Genomic DNA, 15,868 nt, shown 5'->3' with positions numbered 1-15,868 from the left:
GGGAAGATATTGAGAGATTAGTGTGGAAATATACGGAGGAGAAAGATTATGGATGGCTTTGTAGGTCAGTGTTAGTAGTTTAAACTGGATACGCTGAGAAATTGGGAGCCAGTGAAGGGATTTGCAAAGAGGGGAAGCAGGAGTGTAGCGAGGAGAGAGATTAATTAGTCGGGCAGCAGAGTTAAGGATGGACTGGAGGGGTGCGAGAGTGTTAGAAGGTAGACCACAGAGGAGTGTTGCAGTAGTCGAGGCGGGAGATGATTAGGGCATGCACGAGCATTTTGGTAGAGTGTGGGTTGAGGAAAGGACGGATTCTGGAAATATTTTTGAGCTGGAGGCGACAGGAGGTGGCGAGAGCTTGGATGTGTGGTTTGAAGGACAGGGCAGAGTCAAGGGTTACTCCGAGGCAGCGGATTTTGGGCACAGGGGAAAGTGTGATTTCATTTATTTTGATAGATAGATAGATCAGGTAGGGAAGATATGCGAGATGGAGGAAAGATAATTAGTTCAGATTTGTCCACATTGAGCTTGAGGAAGCGAGAGGAGAAGGAGGATATGGCTGATAGACAGCCTGGGATTCTGGAGATCAGAGAGGTGACATCTGGGCCAGAGAGGTAGATCTGAGTGTCATCAGCATATAGATGGTACTGGAAGCCATAGGACCTTATGAGTTGTCCCAGGCCGAGTGTATAGATTGAGAAGAGTAAGGGTCCTAGGACAGAGCCTTGAGGTACACCAACAGAGAGGGGGCGAGATGAAGAGGTAGTATGGGAGTAGGAAACGCTAAATGTGCGGTTGGCAAGGTATGAGGAGATCTAAGATAGTGCAATGTCTTTGACCCCAAAGGAAGAGAGGATCTGTAGTAGGAGGCAGTGGTCAACTGTGTCGAAGGCAGAGGACAGGTCTAGGAGGAGGAGTATAGAGAATCGTCTGTTAGCTTTAGCTGTAAATAAGTCGTTAGTAATTTTGGTTAGGGCAGTCTCAGTGGAATGGTGGGGATGGAAGCCAGATTGTAGGTTGTCGAAGAGTGAGTTAGATGCAAAGTGAGAGGAAAGTTCAGCATGGACGTGCTGCTCAAGGAGTTTGGATGCAAATGGGAGCAATGATATGGGGCGATAGCTGGACATAGCGCTTGGATCAAGGGATGGCTTTTTGAGGATAGGTGTGATTGTGGCATGTTTGAAGGCAGAGGGGAAGGTACCAGAAGTTAGTGAAAGGTTGAAGAGATGGGTTAGGGATGGGATTAGTGTGGTGGTGAGGTTGGGGAGGAGGTGGGATGGGGTCAAGTGCACAAGTGGTGAGGTGTGATTTGGAGAGATGATGAGCAAGCTCCTCTTCAGAGATTTTGGAGAGTGAAGTTATGGGGTTTGGGCATTTGTTGTCCAACCACCACAACCCCTTTCTGTGAGAGACCAAGACTTGCCTTGTTTGGTCTATCTTATTTTTGAAGTGCATGGCAAAGTCCTCGGCAACGATTAGGGAACTCGGAGGCGGCAGTGGTGGGCGGAGGAGGGAGTTAAAAGTGAACAACTGTTTGGGGTTGTGGGATAAGGAAGATACAAGGGCTGTGAAGTAGGCCTGTTTTGCAGAGGTGAGAGCTGATTTGAATGCCAGTGTTGCTTGTTTGAGTGCACTGAAGTCATCTTGTGAATGTGTTTTCTTCCAACGCCGTTCTGCAACTCTCGATACTTGCCGAAGCTTTTTAGTGATGTTATTGTGCCAGGGTTGTCTATTGGTTCGTCGCGCTCTGCTATGCATGACAGGGGCAACCGTGTCAATAGCTGATGCAAGAGTGGCATTGTAGAAAGCAGTGTCAGTGTCTGTGTCGTAGAGTGAGGATATAGAGGACAGTGGTAGGATAGTCAGAGAGTGTGTGGGTGTCTAGGTGTGCGAGGTTACTGCGTGGGTGCACATGGTGCTGGACGTGGGTGACAGGTGAAGAGGACCGGGATGAGAAAGTGAGTAGATGGTGGTCAGAGGGAGAGGGGAGGTTGTGTAGTTAGATAGGGAGCATAAACGGGTGAAGACCAGGTCTAATATATGTCCGTCTGTGTGGGTGGCTGAGGAGGACCACTGAGTAAGTCCAAAGGCTGAAGTAAGGGACAGGAGTTTGGAGGCTGCTGACTGGTGGGTGTCAATGGGGATATTAAAGTCACCCATGATGATGGTGGGAATGTCAGCAGAGAGAAAGTGAAGGAGCCAGGTGGAGAATTGGTCAATAAAGGCAGTGGTCGGGCCTGGAGGTCGGTATATGATGGCCATTTGGAGGTTGTAGGGGGAGTAGATGCGGACAGAGTGGACTTCAAAAGAGGGGAGGATAAGGGAGGGTAGAGGTGGGATTGGGTTAAAGGTACAGTTGGAAGAAAGGAGAAGACCCACTCCTCCACCATGTTTGTTGCCAGGGCGAGGAGTGTGGGTGAAGTGGAGGCCACCGTAACATAGTGCAGCAGGGGAGGCTGTGTCAGAGGGTGTCAGCCATGTTTCGGTGATGCCCAGAAAGAAAAGATTTTGAGAGGTAAAGAGGTCGTGAATCACATGGAGTTTATTGCAGATGGAGCGGGCATTCCATAGTGATCCAGAGAGAGGGTGCAGGGGGGTGGGCGTCATGGGCACGGATTTGAGGTGAGCAAGATTTCGGGTGTTTATATTGGGTTGGGAGCGATAGGAGGGGGTAGTAATGGGAGGTATGTGCTGTGGGGGTCCAGGATTGGGAGATATGTCACCAGCAGTGAGGAGAAGCAGAGAGAGACAGAGCAGGTGGGAGAAGGAGAGTGGGCGACTTGTTTTGTGTTAGGAGAGATCTGAGGTTGAGGAGCAGGTCAGCAGAGGAGGTCAGGTGGGGAGGCAGGAGGGAAGGCGAGATTATTACTTGGTTAGGGGGTGATGGAGTTTGAGGATAGCGAAGGAGAGTGAGGATTAAGGGAGCCAAAACTGTTAGAGCGTATGTCAGCATGATGAGAATAAGTATGGCGGAAAGGGAATGAGATTTAGTACATTTATTAACAGTGGTTAGTCTTACCTTCTGTTCACTTCTGGCTCATTTCTGGCATATTTCTGCTATAATATTTGTTATTATCCTTTTAGCGACATCCTTATAGAGACAGACCTGTGACTCTGAATTTATAACAGGCTAAGGGCTCATGAAATAGGCCAGGTGTGATCAGGAGGGAGGAGCAGCAGGAAGACTGGTCACAGACACAGGAGGGGATTAATTAGAAGTCAGAAGGGAAAATGCAAGGAGAAATACACTCACCGGCCACTTTATTAGGTACACCTGTCCAACTTCTTGTTAACACTTAATTTCTAATCAGCCAATCACATGGCGGCAACTCAGTGCATTTAGGCATGTAGACATGGTCAAGACAATCTCCTGCAGTTCAAACCGAGCATCAGTATGGGGAAGAAAGGTGATTTGAGTGCCTTTGAACGTGGCATGGTTGTTGGTGCCAGAAGGGCTGGTCTGAGTATTTCAGAAACTGCTGATCTACTGGGATTTTCACGCACAACCATCTCTAGGGTTTACAGAGAATGGTCCGAAAAAGAAAAAAAATCCAGTGAGCGGCAGTTCTGTGGGCGGAAATGCCTTGTTGATGCCAGAGGTCAGAGGAGAATGGGCAGACTGGTTTGAGCTGATAGAAAGGCAACAGTGACTCAAATCGCCACCCGTTACAACCAAGGTAGGCCTAAGAGCATCTCTGAACGCACAGTGCGTCGAACTTTGAGGCAGATGGGCTACAGCAGCAGAAGACCACACCGGGTACCACTCCTTTCAGCTAAGAACAGGAAACTGAGGCTACAATTTGTACAAGCTCATCGAAATTGGACAGTAGAAGATTGGAAAAACGTTGCTTGGTCTGATGAGTCTCGATTTCTGCTGCGACATTCGGATGGTAGGGTAAGAATTTGGCGTAAACAACATGAAAGCATGGATCCATCCTGCCTTGTATGGAGCATCTTTGGGATGTGCAGCCGACAAATCTGCGGCAACTGTGTGATGCCATCATGTCAATATGGACCAAAATCTCTGAGGAATGCTTCCAGCACCTTGTTGAATCTATGCCACGAAGAATTGAGGCAGTTCTGAAGGCAAAAGGGGGTCCAACCCGTTACTAGCATGGTGTACCTAATAAAGTGGCCGGTGAGTGTAGATCCAAATGGAAAGATAAAGCCAAACTGTGTATTGGCATCAAGGAATTAAAATGAGAAAACATGCAGGGGAAGGGGAAGGGGAAGAAAAAAAAAAAAAAAACAGTCATAGCAGCCAGCGGACATACCAGGAAGAAATTGCAGGGTGAGGAAGATCAGGAAAGTTGGGTGATGGTGATGGGATTGGGGTAGCAGCCAGCGGACATACCTGAGGATCAAGCAGATGGGTTGTCAGATTGATAGCAATAACAAAGCATAGCAAAGATAAAAATGAAAATGAAGCATCTATAACAGGGGGTTATTTTTCTGGCATATTTCTGCTATAATATTTGTTATTATCCTTTTAGCGACATCCTTATAGAGACAGACCACTAGGTGCCCAACGTACAGGCCCCATAGCATGCTGGCGTCCCTGAAGGCGAGTGGGCCCCCCGTTTGTCCAGGGCCCCAGCACTTGTCTGAGTGCGCTGCTTGGGGACCTCGTCCCTGAGTTTGGTACGTACCAGATTTTCCAATGGCCAGTCCAACCTTGGCTGGTCTGTGTAGAGATTTTTTTTTAGAACCGGCATGGCCACGTACTGAGGCTCCTACACCGTTACACCTGCGATCTAATCTAGAGAATATAGATCTAATCTCTCCTTTTATAGAAGGCGCAGAACACTTCTTGCCCCCATTCTTCTCGCATATTGACACATCTACAGTCCGATATCAGCCGATCTCTTATCACGTGGTGGAGGACTGGTTATCGGAGCCGCAGACATCTCACTACACAACTGGACAGACGTTGCTGCAGGTTAGAACAGCCACAAGGGGATTAGTGTCGTACACTGCTGGGTGAGGAGCCCTGTGAGGACAAACATCGAGCTTTGGTCCGGTTTAGACTTTCTATTGTTCTGTGCGCAGATGGCGACTTTCACTTTCACTTGCTCAGTTTATAGTTATCTTCCTACTTCTAAGAAATGGGAACTTCCCTCAAACTCCCAGAGAAACCTGAAGTATTACATAGCAGGAGGGTGGAGGAGACCTGACGTCACCGGTAATGCTGAACCCCATAATTATTGCTTCCCAGCTGTCCCTGATCTTTAAGGGAAACTATTAGGTTGCATAATCCTGGAATCTGAATATAAACGTAGGGAGAACCATCCGGACACGCCGGGATCCGGGGCGGTGATGTGGGTGACTGTGACATCTGTAGGTGCCGCTGGTGGTACAAGGGGGCGGACAGCGCTGTATGTGCTCATGGGAGGACGCATGATGCCTCTCTGAGCGCCTCAGCTCCTAGGTCTGGTGCTCTCCAGCTGTGCCCAGGGGATTGTGGGAACTGACAGCCCCCGAGTTCATGGAGCATCCATCCTTTTATTTAAATGTGAAGTCGTTACTAATGGAATAGAAGGAATCGGTGCTCATGTTGTTCTTTGTTTCACTTCCATTTTTTTGGCGCAATTGCATAAACGTCTACAGACGTCTGGTGGGAAACAGAAACTTAAAAAGTGCAAAAACTGAATAATAGAGAAAATCTAATATTTATCATCTATCTAATATCAGCTTTCAAATTCAAAGAAGCTTTATTGGCAGGAACAAATGCACATTTAGTTTTGCTAAAGTGAGTGTGCAGTGAGAAATGGGTACTGTGTACAAACGGTGGGGGAACATCTAGGGTGGGGGCTATGGAAATGCATGGCATATCATAGTTCTTTCTGCTATGGCTGCGCTCACACGCTGCGCCGCTCTGTCCCCCGCGCTCACACGCTGCGCCGCTCTCTCCCCCACGTTCACACGCTGCCTGTGATAAGCTGTTATGGGGGGCCTGGTTTGGGTGAGCAGTACCAGTGGGTCTGGACCACCTAGATGTAGGGCTTTATGGTGAAGCTCGGACTGCTATGATGTAGTTACACCCAAAATGGCAGCGCCCTCTTCTGCACAGTGAGGTGTAGCGGGAACGGCCCAGCTCCGCCACACGAGCGCTATAGAATTCCTGCTGACGGGTGTTTTCTATGACTTTGTTGGAAGGTATACAGACACATTTAGGTGCCGGCCTCAGTAGGTGAATTTTCTGTGCATATGATGTGTATATACGACCGGCCATAATGATAAAACTAATTTAAAAAAAAAAAACTTTTTTTTTTTATGGCGCTAACATATTCCGCAGTGCTTAAGGCTATGTGCACACGTGTTCAGGATTTCTTGCAGAAATTTCCTGAGCAAAACCGGACATTTTCTGCAAGAAATCCGCATGCGTTTTTTTCGCGTTTTTGACGGGTTAATTCGCGTTTTGTTTTTTTTCCGGAGCATCCCATTGCATTAAATAGCGGGAAAAACCCGAAAAAATCCGCAAAATTAATGAACATGCTGCGTTTTTTACCGCAATGTTTTTTCACGGGGAAAAAAGAGCATCATGTGCACAAATTGCGGAATGCATTCTAAATGATGGGATGAATAATGGATGCATTTTTTTATGTTTTTTATAACAAAAAAACGCAACGTGTGCACACAGCCTTACAGTTTGCACACATTATAATCGCTGTCCCCGATGGGGCTCACAATCTAAATTCTCTATCAGTATGTCTTTGGAATGTGGGAGGAAACCGGAGGAAACCCACGCAAACACGGGGAGAACATACAAACTCCTTGCAGATGTTGTCCTTGAACAGACAGACTGCAGACATGTCCCAGGGTCGGGCCGAGGCCAGGTACAGTAATGCACCGGCCTGTTAATACTGGCAGGACGGAATAAGATCTGCTCTGTTTGGCTTTCACTGGTAAATGTCTCCTATAAATACATTGTAGCTACTGGCAGATGGCAGCGGCCACCACCGGAGCCACGTACAACCCCAGAGGTGACCAATTCAGAGGTCGGCTGTGAGCTGTTCCCCAAACACGACCCTCCCATCCCATCACTGGCTGCCAGTGTCCACATTTACTACCAATTGTCTATTCTATGACCTCTAAACTGATAGTACAGAGGATAAAGAAATGGTGCAAGTTATGGTGCAAGTGCTCATCATCCCCACCGATACTGCAGAGACGACATCCATCATTCACATGCCCAAAGCTGCTGAACTGATCCGGAATTACATCCTGTATTATACCCCAGAGCTGCACTCACTATTCTGCTGGTGCAGTCACTGTGTACATACATTACATTACTGATCCTGAGTTACACCCTGTGTTATACTCCAGAGCTGCACTCACTATTCTGCCGGTGCAGTCACTGTGTACATAAAGTACAGACCAAAAGTTTGGACACACCTTCTCATTTAAAGATTGTTCTGCATTTTCATGACTATGAAAATTGTACATTCACACTGAAGGCATCAAAACTATGAATTAGCACATGTGGAATTATATACTTAACAAAAAAGTGTGAAACAACTGAAATTATGTCTTATATTCTAGGTTCTTCACAGTAGCCACCTTTTGCTTTGATGACTGCTTTGCACGCTCTTGGCATTCTCTTGATGAGCTTCAAGAGGTAGTCACCGGGAATGATCTTCCAACAATCTTGAAGGAGTTCCCAGAGATGCTTAGCACTTGTTGGCCCTTTTGCCTTCACTCTGCGGTCCAGCTCACCACAAACCATCTCGATTGGGTTCAGGTCTGGTGACTGTGGAGGCCAGGTCATCGGGCATAGCACCCCATCACTCTCCTTCTTGGTCAAATAGCCCTTACACAGCCTGGAGGTTTGTTTGGGGTCATTGTCCTGTTGAAAAATAAATGTTGGTCCAACTAAACGCAAACCCGATGGAATAGCAGCCGCTGCATGATGCTGTGGTAGCCATGCTGATTCAGTATGCCTTCAATATTGAATCAATCCCCAACACTGTCACCAGCAAAGCCCCCCCACACCATCACACCTCCTCCTCCATGCTTCACAGTGGGAACCAGGCATGTAGAGTCCATCCGTTCACCTTTTCTGCATCACACACAGACACGGTGGTTGGAACCAAAGATCTCAAATTTGGACTCATCAGACCAAAGCACAGATTTCCACTGGTCTAATGTCCATTCCTTGTGTTCTTCTTCTGCTTGTTGCCTGTCCTTAGCAGTGGTTTCCTAGCAGCTATTTTACCATGAAGGCCTGCTGCACAAAGTCTCCTCTTAACAGTTGTTGTAGAGATATGTCTGCTGCTAGAACTCTGTGTGGCATTGACCTGGTCTCTAATATGAGCTGCTGTTAACCTGCGATTTCTGAGGCTGGTGACTCGGATAAACTTATCCTCAGAAGCAGAGGTGACTCTTGGTCTTCCTTTCCTGGGGCGGTCCTCATGTGAGCCAGTTTCTTTGTAGCGCTTGATGGTTTTTGACACTGCACTTGGGGACACTTTCAATGTTTTCCCAACTTTTTGGACGGACTGACCTTCATTTCTTAAAGTAATGATGGCCACTCGGTTTTCTTTACTTGGCTGCTTTTTTCTTGCCATAATACAAATTCTAACAGTCTATTCAGTAGGACTATCAGCTGTGTATCCACCAGACTTCTGCACAACACAACTGATGGTCCCAAACCCATTTATAAGGCAAGAAATCCCACGTATTAAACCTGACAGGGCACACCTGTGAAGTGAAAACCATTCCCGGTGACTATCTCTTGAAGCTCATCATGAGAATGCCAAGAGTGTGCAAAGCAGTCATCAAAGCAAAAGGTGGCTACTTTGAAGAACCTACAATATAAGACATAATTTCAGTTGTTTCACACTTTTTTGTTAAGTATATAATTCCACATGTGTTAATTCATAGTTTTGATGCCTTCAGTGTGAATGTACAATTTTCATAGCCATGAAAATACAGAAAAATCTTTAAATGAGAAGGTGTGTCCAAACTTTTGGTCTGTACTGTACATTACATCACTGATCCTGAGTTACATCCTGTATTATACCCCAGAGCTGCACTCACTATTCTGCTGGTGCAGTCACTGTGTACATACATTACATCACTGATCCTGAATTACATCCTGTATTATACTCCAGAGCTGCACTCACTATTCTGCTGGTGCAGTCACTGTGTACATACATTACATTACTGATCCTGAGTTACATCCTGTATTATACCCCAGAGCTGCACTCACTATTCTGCTGGTGCAGTCACTGTGTACATACATTACATCACTGATCCTGAATTACATCCTGTATTATACCCCAGAGCTGCACTCACTATTCTGCTGGTGCAGTCACTGTGTACATACATTACATTACTGATCCTGAGTTACATCCTGTATTATACCCCAGAGCTGCACTCACTATTCTGCTGGTGAAGTCACTGTGTGCATACATTACATTACTGATCCTGAGTTACATCCTGTATTATACTCCAGAGCTGCACTCACTATTCTGCTTTCCTATTTCTGCAGTGTCATTTCCAGCTCTGCTACATTGGAAAGTATAAAGGGAAGTAGTTGCAGGGAGTGAGAGCCAATGGGAAGCTGCCAGACGCAGAGCGCCTCCTGTATGATGCGGGGGCCGGGCCGGTGTCACTGCTGCTTTCTGTGATGTCTCCTGTAATTGCTCCAGGAAGTATCGGACACAAGTGAAAGAAGGAAGGAGCCGGCGCTGAGACAGGACAGCGGCAGACGCAGACACGTAGGTGCCGGCGTTACATTGTGCATAGTCGCGGTGCTCGTCCACTATTAGTCCCGTATGTGCAGCACGTTGTGCGCTGCGGCCTCACAGGGCTCCGGCTCTTGTGTATTTGCTGTAAATGTGTGCGGTGCTGTGACCTTGTGTCAGGATAGTGATCTCTGTCCTGAGAGGGAATCCGTCACCAGGTTTTTGCCACCTAATCTGAGTGCAGAATATTGTACAGACCCAGGTCATCACTTACTGGGCTGCTTGTTGTAGTTTTGATAGTAATCTGTTTAATTAGCAGGAGATTATCACTAGAGGTCTAGTAAACCTGCTCCCAGGTAGTTGTCCATAATCATGAGCTCTATATAACCCTGTCCCCACCACTGACTGCTTTCTGCCTATGCACAGTGTACACAGAAAGCAGCCAATCAGTGGTGTGGGTGGGGTTATACAGAGCTCAGCATTGGACAAGTGGCAGATCTGCAGCAGGGAACACTGATGGCATCAAAGCTGCCGCAAGCAGCTCAGTAAATGATACATCGCTGGAGTCAGGGTCTCTGCTCCTACATCATGCTGTTCCAATTACATAGCAAAAACCTACTGACAGATAAAGAATGTCTCTTGCAAATATGAACACTGCAGTTAGGTCCAGAAATATTTGGACAATAACACAAGTTTTGTCATTTTAGCTGTTAACATAAACCTATTCAAGATGGTTATATCATCTATAGGGTCTTAAAGTGGCGTCTCTCGGCTTTACCGTATTTTTCTGACTAGTATACGGATCTTACCATAAGACGCACACCAGGTTTAGACAGCAGAAAATAAGAAAAAAATGTTTTATTAATTAAACTCTGGCTGTGTAAAGTGGAGGGGTCAAGATCACTAATTTGAATGTAATGGGGTAGAATAGGGAGGTAGTAAATTATTCTCTCTGCAGTGTTATACACACAACACAGCTCTGCTACATGCACATATAGAAACCTACTACTCCTGCTATATGGACATATAGACACACAGCTCAGCTACATGCACATATAGAAACCTACTACTCCTGCTATATGGACATATAGACACACAGCTCAGCTACATGTACATATAGAAACATACTACTGCTATATGGACATAGACACACAGCTCTGCTACATGTACATATAGAAACATACTACTCCTGCCACCTGGACCTATAAATGCACAGCTCTGCTACATGTGCATACAGTATATACATATGTACACACCGCTCTACTGCGTGCAAATATACACACATAGCTCTATCTGTACATATGGACACGCACAGCCCTGCTACGTGCACATATGGACACACAGCTCTGCTACGTGCCCATGCAGACACGCACAGCTCTGCTACCCTATGCTCTGCTATGCTTATATACACATACACACTACCACATCCTGCAATTACTGATCAGGACCTGTTTAGAGACTGCAGCAGTAGAGCATTTGAAGGACATTCCACTTGATGAACTCTAGCACTATTCAAGTCATGCGATCAGTTACATGACCTGAAAGGTCCTGGAATTACTGGTACAGAAGGTCCTGCAGCTTCTGTTCAGTTCCGGCAGCTTCCTCTGATGACCTAGATTGGTGTCGGACACGAGGAGATATAGCAGCTCTCTGTAATCGGGAAGGACAGTGTCATTGTTCTCTATCACGGGAAGCTGCCTGCGGACTATAATATGCAAGCGTTTTAACAAGAGTGTTTCTTGTTAAAAAAAAAAAAAATGTGTTTGAGGTTATTCATATACTAATTGTAGTAAGGATTAAAGAGAAGCTGTCAGCAGGATTTTGCTAAGTAAATTACAGACACTGTCAGGTTGCCGCTGTTAAACTGATTAAAATGATACCTGGTGGTGAAGAAATCTGTCTTGTGGTTCTTGTGTAATCAGTGTTAGAAGTTTTCAGTTAATGAGATGCCCGTGCTCCGGGGTGGGACTGTAGGCAGAGTCTTATCTTCCTGCTCTAAGCCAAAGAAACCAAGGAGAGACCTGCAGCAAAGTGTTGTGAATTTGCTTTTTGCTCCCTCTAGTGGTTACTAGTTTTTTGACTCTGGTTTTTCTGTCATTCCTTTTATCCGCACCTGGGTCGTTAGTTAGGGGTGTTGCTATATAAGCTCCCTAGACCTTCAGTTCAATGCCTGGCAACGTAGTTATCAGAGCTAGTCTGCTGTGCTCTTGTCTACTGATCCTGTTCCAGTTATATCAGCTAAGTCTGCCTTTTGCTTTTTGCTATTTGTTTTGGTTTTGTATTTTTGTCCAGCTTGTTCCAAATCTATATCCTGACCTTTGCTGGAAGCTCTAGGGGGCTGGTGTTCTCCCCCCGGACCATTAGACGGTTCGGGGGTTCTTGAATTTCCAGTGTGGATTTTGATAGGGTTTTTGTTGACCATATAAGTTACCTTTCTTTATTCTGCTATCAGTAAGCGGGCCTCTCTGTGCTAAACCTGGTTCATTTCTGTGTTTGTCATTTCCTCTTACCTCACCGTTATTATTTGTGGGGGGCTTCTATCCAGCTTTGGGGTCCCCTTCTCTGGAGGCAAGAAAGGTCTTTTGTTTTCCTCTACTAGGGGTAGCTAGATTCTCCGGCTGGAGCGTGTCATCTAGAATCAACGTAGGAATGATCCCCGGCTACTTCTAGTGTTGGCGTTAGGAGTAGATATATGGTCAACCCAGTTACCACTGCCCTATGAGCTGGATTTTTGTATTCTGCAGACTTCCACGTACCTCTGAGACCCTCGCCATTGGGGTCATAACAGCAAAGCATTTGAAGGACCTTCCATTTGATTAACATTAAAGTCATGTGATCACTGCGCACGGTCATGGGGAACAGAAAAGGGCCTTCTCCAAACTGTTGCCACAAAGGTGGAGGCTACAATTGCCCATAATGTCTTGTGCCGAAGCATTAAGATTTCCCTTCACTGCGACTGAGATGCCAAGGCCGAGCCCTGATATCAAGGCCCTAGCATCAGACAGGAGGTAACGTCCACCAAACCTAGCCTCCTCCATCAGACGCAGATAAAGAAGTTCGATCCGTCACTGCACAGAACACGTCTCCTCCAGAGTCCAGTGGTGGTGGCTTTACACCACTCCATCTAACGCTCCAGCATTGTGCTTGGTGATGTACGGCGGCATGCAGCTGCTCCGCCATGACTCCTGGTGGGGACGGAGTGCTTGTGCTGATGTTATACCATCTGAGGTCTTGATCAGTCTGTGACAAAGGAGAAGATTCTATAATCCTTATATATTAGTAAATGCCACAATCATGTCCTCAACATATCTGTTAAACTGAAGATAAATTGGACAACCTCTTTAAGCTTAGGCAGATTCAAAATGAAGTCCTCCTATTTTAGCCCATTAACCTTTAGTGGTGAGCATTGGAAGAACAACCTGCCCACCTCCACCAGGTAGACACAGATTGCCTTACATTAGAAGGAATCTGCAGGTTTACTGCTCTTACAGTAAAGAATCCCGAACAATCGTACACTGTATAAACGTGTCTTCCCACCTTAGTAAATGAAATTAAATGCAAGGAGAAGCCACTATTTCCAACTTCTCCAAATCCCGCTGTATAATGAAATGTTCCTCTTTTGCTTTAAAGAATGCTGAAAGGAGTTTTTATGAAGACAGCCCCATAAGGTGCAACAATCCCACCCAATGTAGTTAAAGGGGTTGTCCAGGACTTTGTATTGGACCTGTCCTGTTCTTTCGGCCTCTGCTGTGATGTATATTCCCCCCGCATCTCCTGTGATTCATATGCCCCCAGTGTATCCTGGGATACATGTGCCCCGGCATCTCCTACTATCCATGTCCCCCGGGGTCTCCAGCGATAGATATATTCTAATGTGCCTCTATGATGTAGGTGCCCCTCCATCTCTTGTGAAATGTAAATATAGTAGCCTGTGTCTCCCGTGTAATGTCTATAGAGCACTCTGTGTCTCCTATGTGATGTATATAGAACAGTCTGTGTCTCCTATGTGTTGTATATACTGCAGACCTCCCACTGCTTGAGTTTCAGGAATGTTACATGAGCAGTGGTGAACTTCCTCCTGGGAGGAGACCTGCTGTATGTGTTCATTTTGTATCCAAATCCGGCTTTAAACTTCTCCACAACAGTATCACGGACCTGCCTGTTGTGTTCCTTGGTCTCAATGATGCTCTCTGTGCTTCAAACAGAACCATGAGACTATCACAGAGCAGGTGCATTTATACGGAGACTTGCTTACACACAGGTGGATTATATTTATCATCATTAGGCATTTAGGACAACAATGGATCATTCAGAGATCCACAATGAACTTCTGGAGTGAGTTTGCTGCACTGAAAGTAAAGGGGCCGAATAATATTGCACACCCCACTTTTCAGTTTTTGAATTTCCACAAAAATGTAAAATAACCAATAAATTTCGTTCAACTTCACAATTGTGTTCCACTTGTTGATACAGCACCAAAAATGTACGTTCTTTATGTTTGAAGCATGATATGTGGGAAAAGGTTGAAAAGTTCCAGGGGGCCGAATACTTTCGCAAGGCACTGTAACTCTCTAATTTAATCCTCTCAATATGTAGTGTGCTGGAGGAAACTACTCTGATTTTACATCACTGATGCCATCATGCTCAGTGACACGTATCTCCCCTCTATCTGTCATGCTTGGTAATGCCTAGAGTGAAGCATGGTGGTGGCTTAGTGATGCCTACAGTGAACCATGAGGGTGGCTTGACAACTCCTACAGTGAAGCATGGTAATGGTTCTGTGTTACTCTGCGGCTGCTTAGCTTTCTCTGGTACTGGAAACCTGCATTGTATGGAGGGAAAGATGGATTCAATGAGAAAATGATCCTAAGCATTCCTCAAAATCCACTAAGTCTTGGATTCTGAAGAAAATTCTTGAGTGGCCATCAGTCGCTTTGACAGTCTAAGTAAACTCCATAAAAATGTTTTTAGCTGGATTTCAAAAAAGGCAGTTGCAGCAGCAAGTCAAGAATATTAGCGAACTGGAGGCCATTGCCCTTGAGAGGAGGGCTTAGAGTCCACAGGAACACTACCAGAAGCTGCTGTCTGGCTTTATATCACATTTGTATCAGGTCGTAACAGCCAGAGGAGCTCTACTAAGTACTAAAGACTCTTGTCATGAAGACCTGAATAATTCTGAGACTACAGTAAGTCAAGAAGTGTCGGATAACACTCTTCTGATTTCTGAACTGATGGACAGAAGAATTTGTTTTCTGACCCCGCTGACTTTTTTTTTCTCTTTACTTCTAGGGTGAATAATGGGTTTTGCAGAGGACAAGTTCATGGAGTATTTGCGAAGGCATCTGACTCTTATTGAGAACATAAGAATTGATGAGCTTTTACTTCCTCTCTCGGCATGCCTCACCTCAACTACTGTGGTAAGTCATTACAGTGTGATTATCAATATCCAGGTCATTTTTCTAGTCTTGCACTTAATAGGTTGTCCTATTGATCTTCCGCTCCAGAGCTGCATTCAAACTTCTGCTAGCTTCCAGTAAGCCCTAACTTAGCATCTACCAACATCTTCATGATGCGTCTGTAAAGAGCATACTGTGGTTCATTGAAGAGGCATTAGCCACTATGTAAGTACTACATATCCCAGAATCCTGAGCAGCTTAATAGTAGGAGGAGGCATAGGAGCCCAGCTACCAATGACACATCAGCACAGATTCTGAATAGCAGAATGATAAATGCAGCTTTGGATGTAACTAGAGTATAAAATATCTGTTCTACATTTTGAAAAATTGACTTAACATTATACCGTGTTTTGTCATAAGTAACAACAAAAAAAGCTGGAAACCTATAAATATATTTGGAAGTGTCCAGATAAATAGCAGTCACAACTATACAGTACCATAGATTATCAGTGCTTTGGAGTGTACAAACTATCACCCAGCACTACATAGTGACCAAATAAATACCGTAATGTATCCTGATCAGTAGGGCATACAGCATGGAAATAATGCGGTCATGTAGATCACCTTATACCTGCTCACTCTTCCTGTAGGGACAAAGACCTAACGCATTTTCTATGGCGAGACAAAGACCCGCCCCCTCTTCCTATGGCGAGACAAAGACCCGCCCCCTCTTCCTATGGCGAGACAAAGACCCGCCCCCTCTTCCTATGGCGAGACAAAGAC

At 45.6% G+C, this 15,868-nt stretch overlaps 1 protein-coding gene across 4 annotated transcripts in view; it reads left to right on the top strand.

The window, feature by feature from the left end:
- The window catches only part of LOC143793379 (uncharacterized), a 166,766-nt gene that overhangs the window by 127,697 nt on the left and 23,201 nt on the right, over positions 1 to 15,868 (top strand). For 2 of the 4 annotated variants that reach the window (XM_077280287.1, XM_077280289.1), the window contains exons 2-3: positions 9,494 to 9,722; positions 14,979 to 15,106. In XM_077280287.1, coding sequence (XP_077136402.1) covers positions 14,987 to 15,106 — 120 coding nt within the window. In that variant the 5' untranslated portion in view covers positions 9,494 to 9,722; positions 14,979 to 14,986. The remainder of the gene's footprint in view (positions 1 to 9,493; positions 9,723 to 14,978; positions 15,107 to 15,868) is intronic. The other 2 variants (XM_077280288.1, XM_077280290.1) reach the window with 1 other exon arrangement.

Source organism: Ranitomeya variabilis, chromosome 1, assembly GCF_051348905.1.
Source record: "Ranitomeya variabilis isolate aRanVar5 chromosome 1, aRanVar5.hap1, whole genome shotgun sequence".
NCBI classification, from domain to species: domain Eukaryota; kingdom Metazoa; phylum Chordata; class Amphibia; order Anura; family Dendrobatidae; genus Ranitomeya; species Ranitomeya variabilis.
The sequence above is the reverse complement of the archived record's forward strand: the minus strand, read 5'-3'. Positions and strand labels throughout refer to the sequence as shown.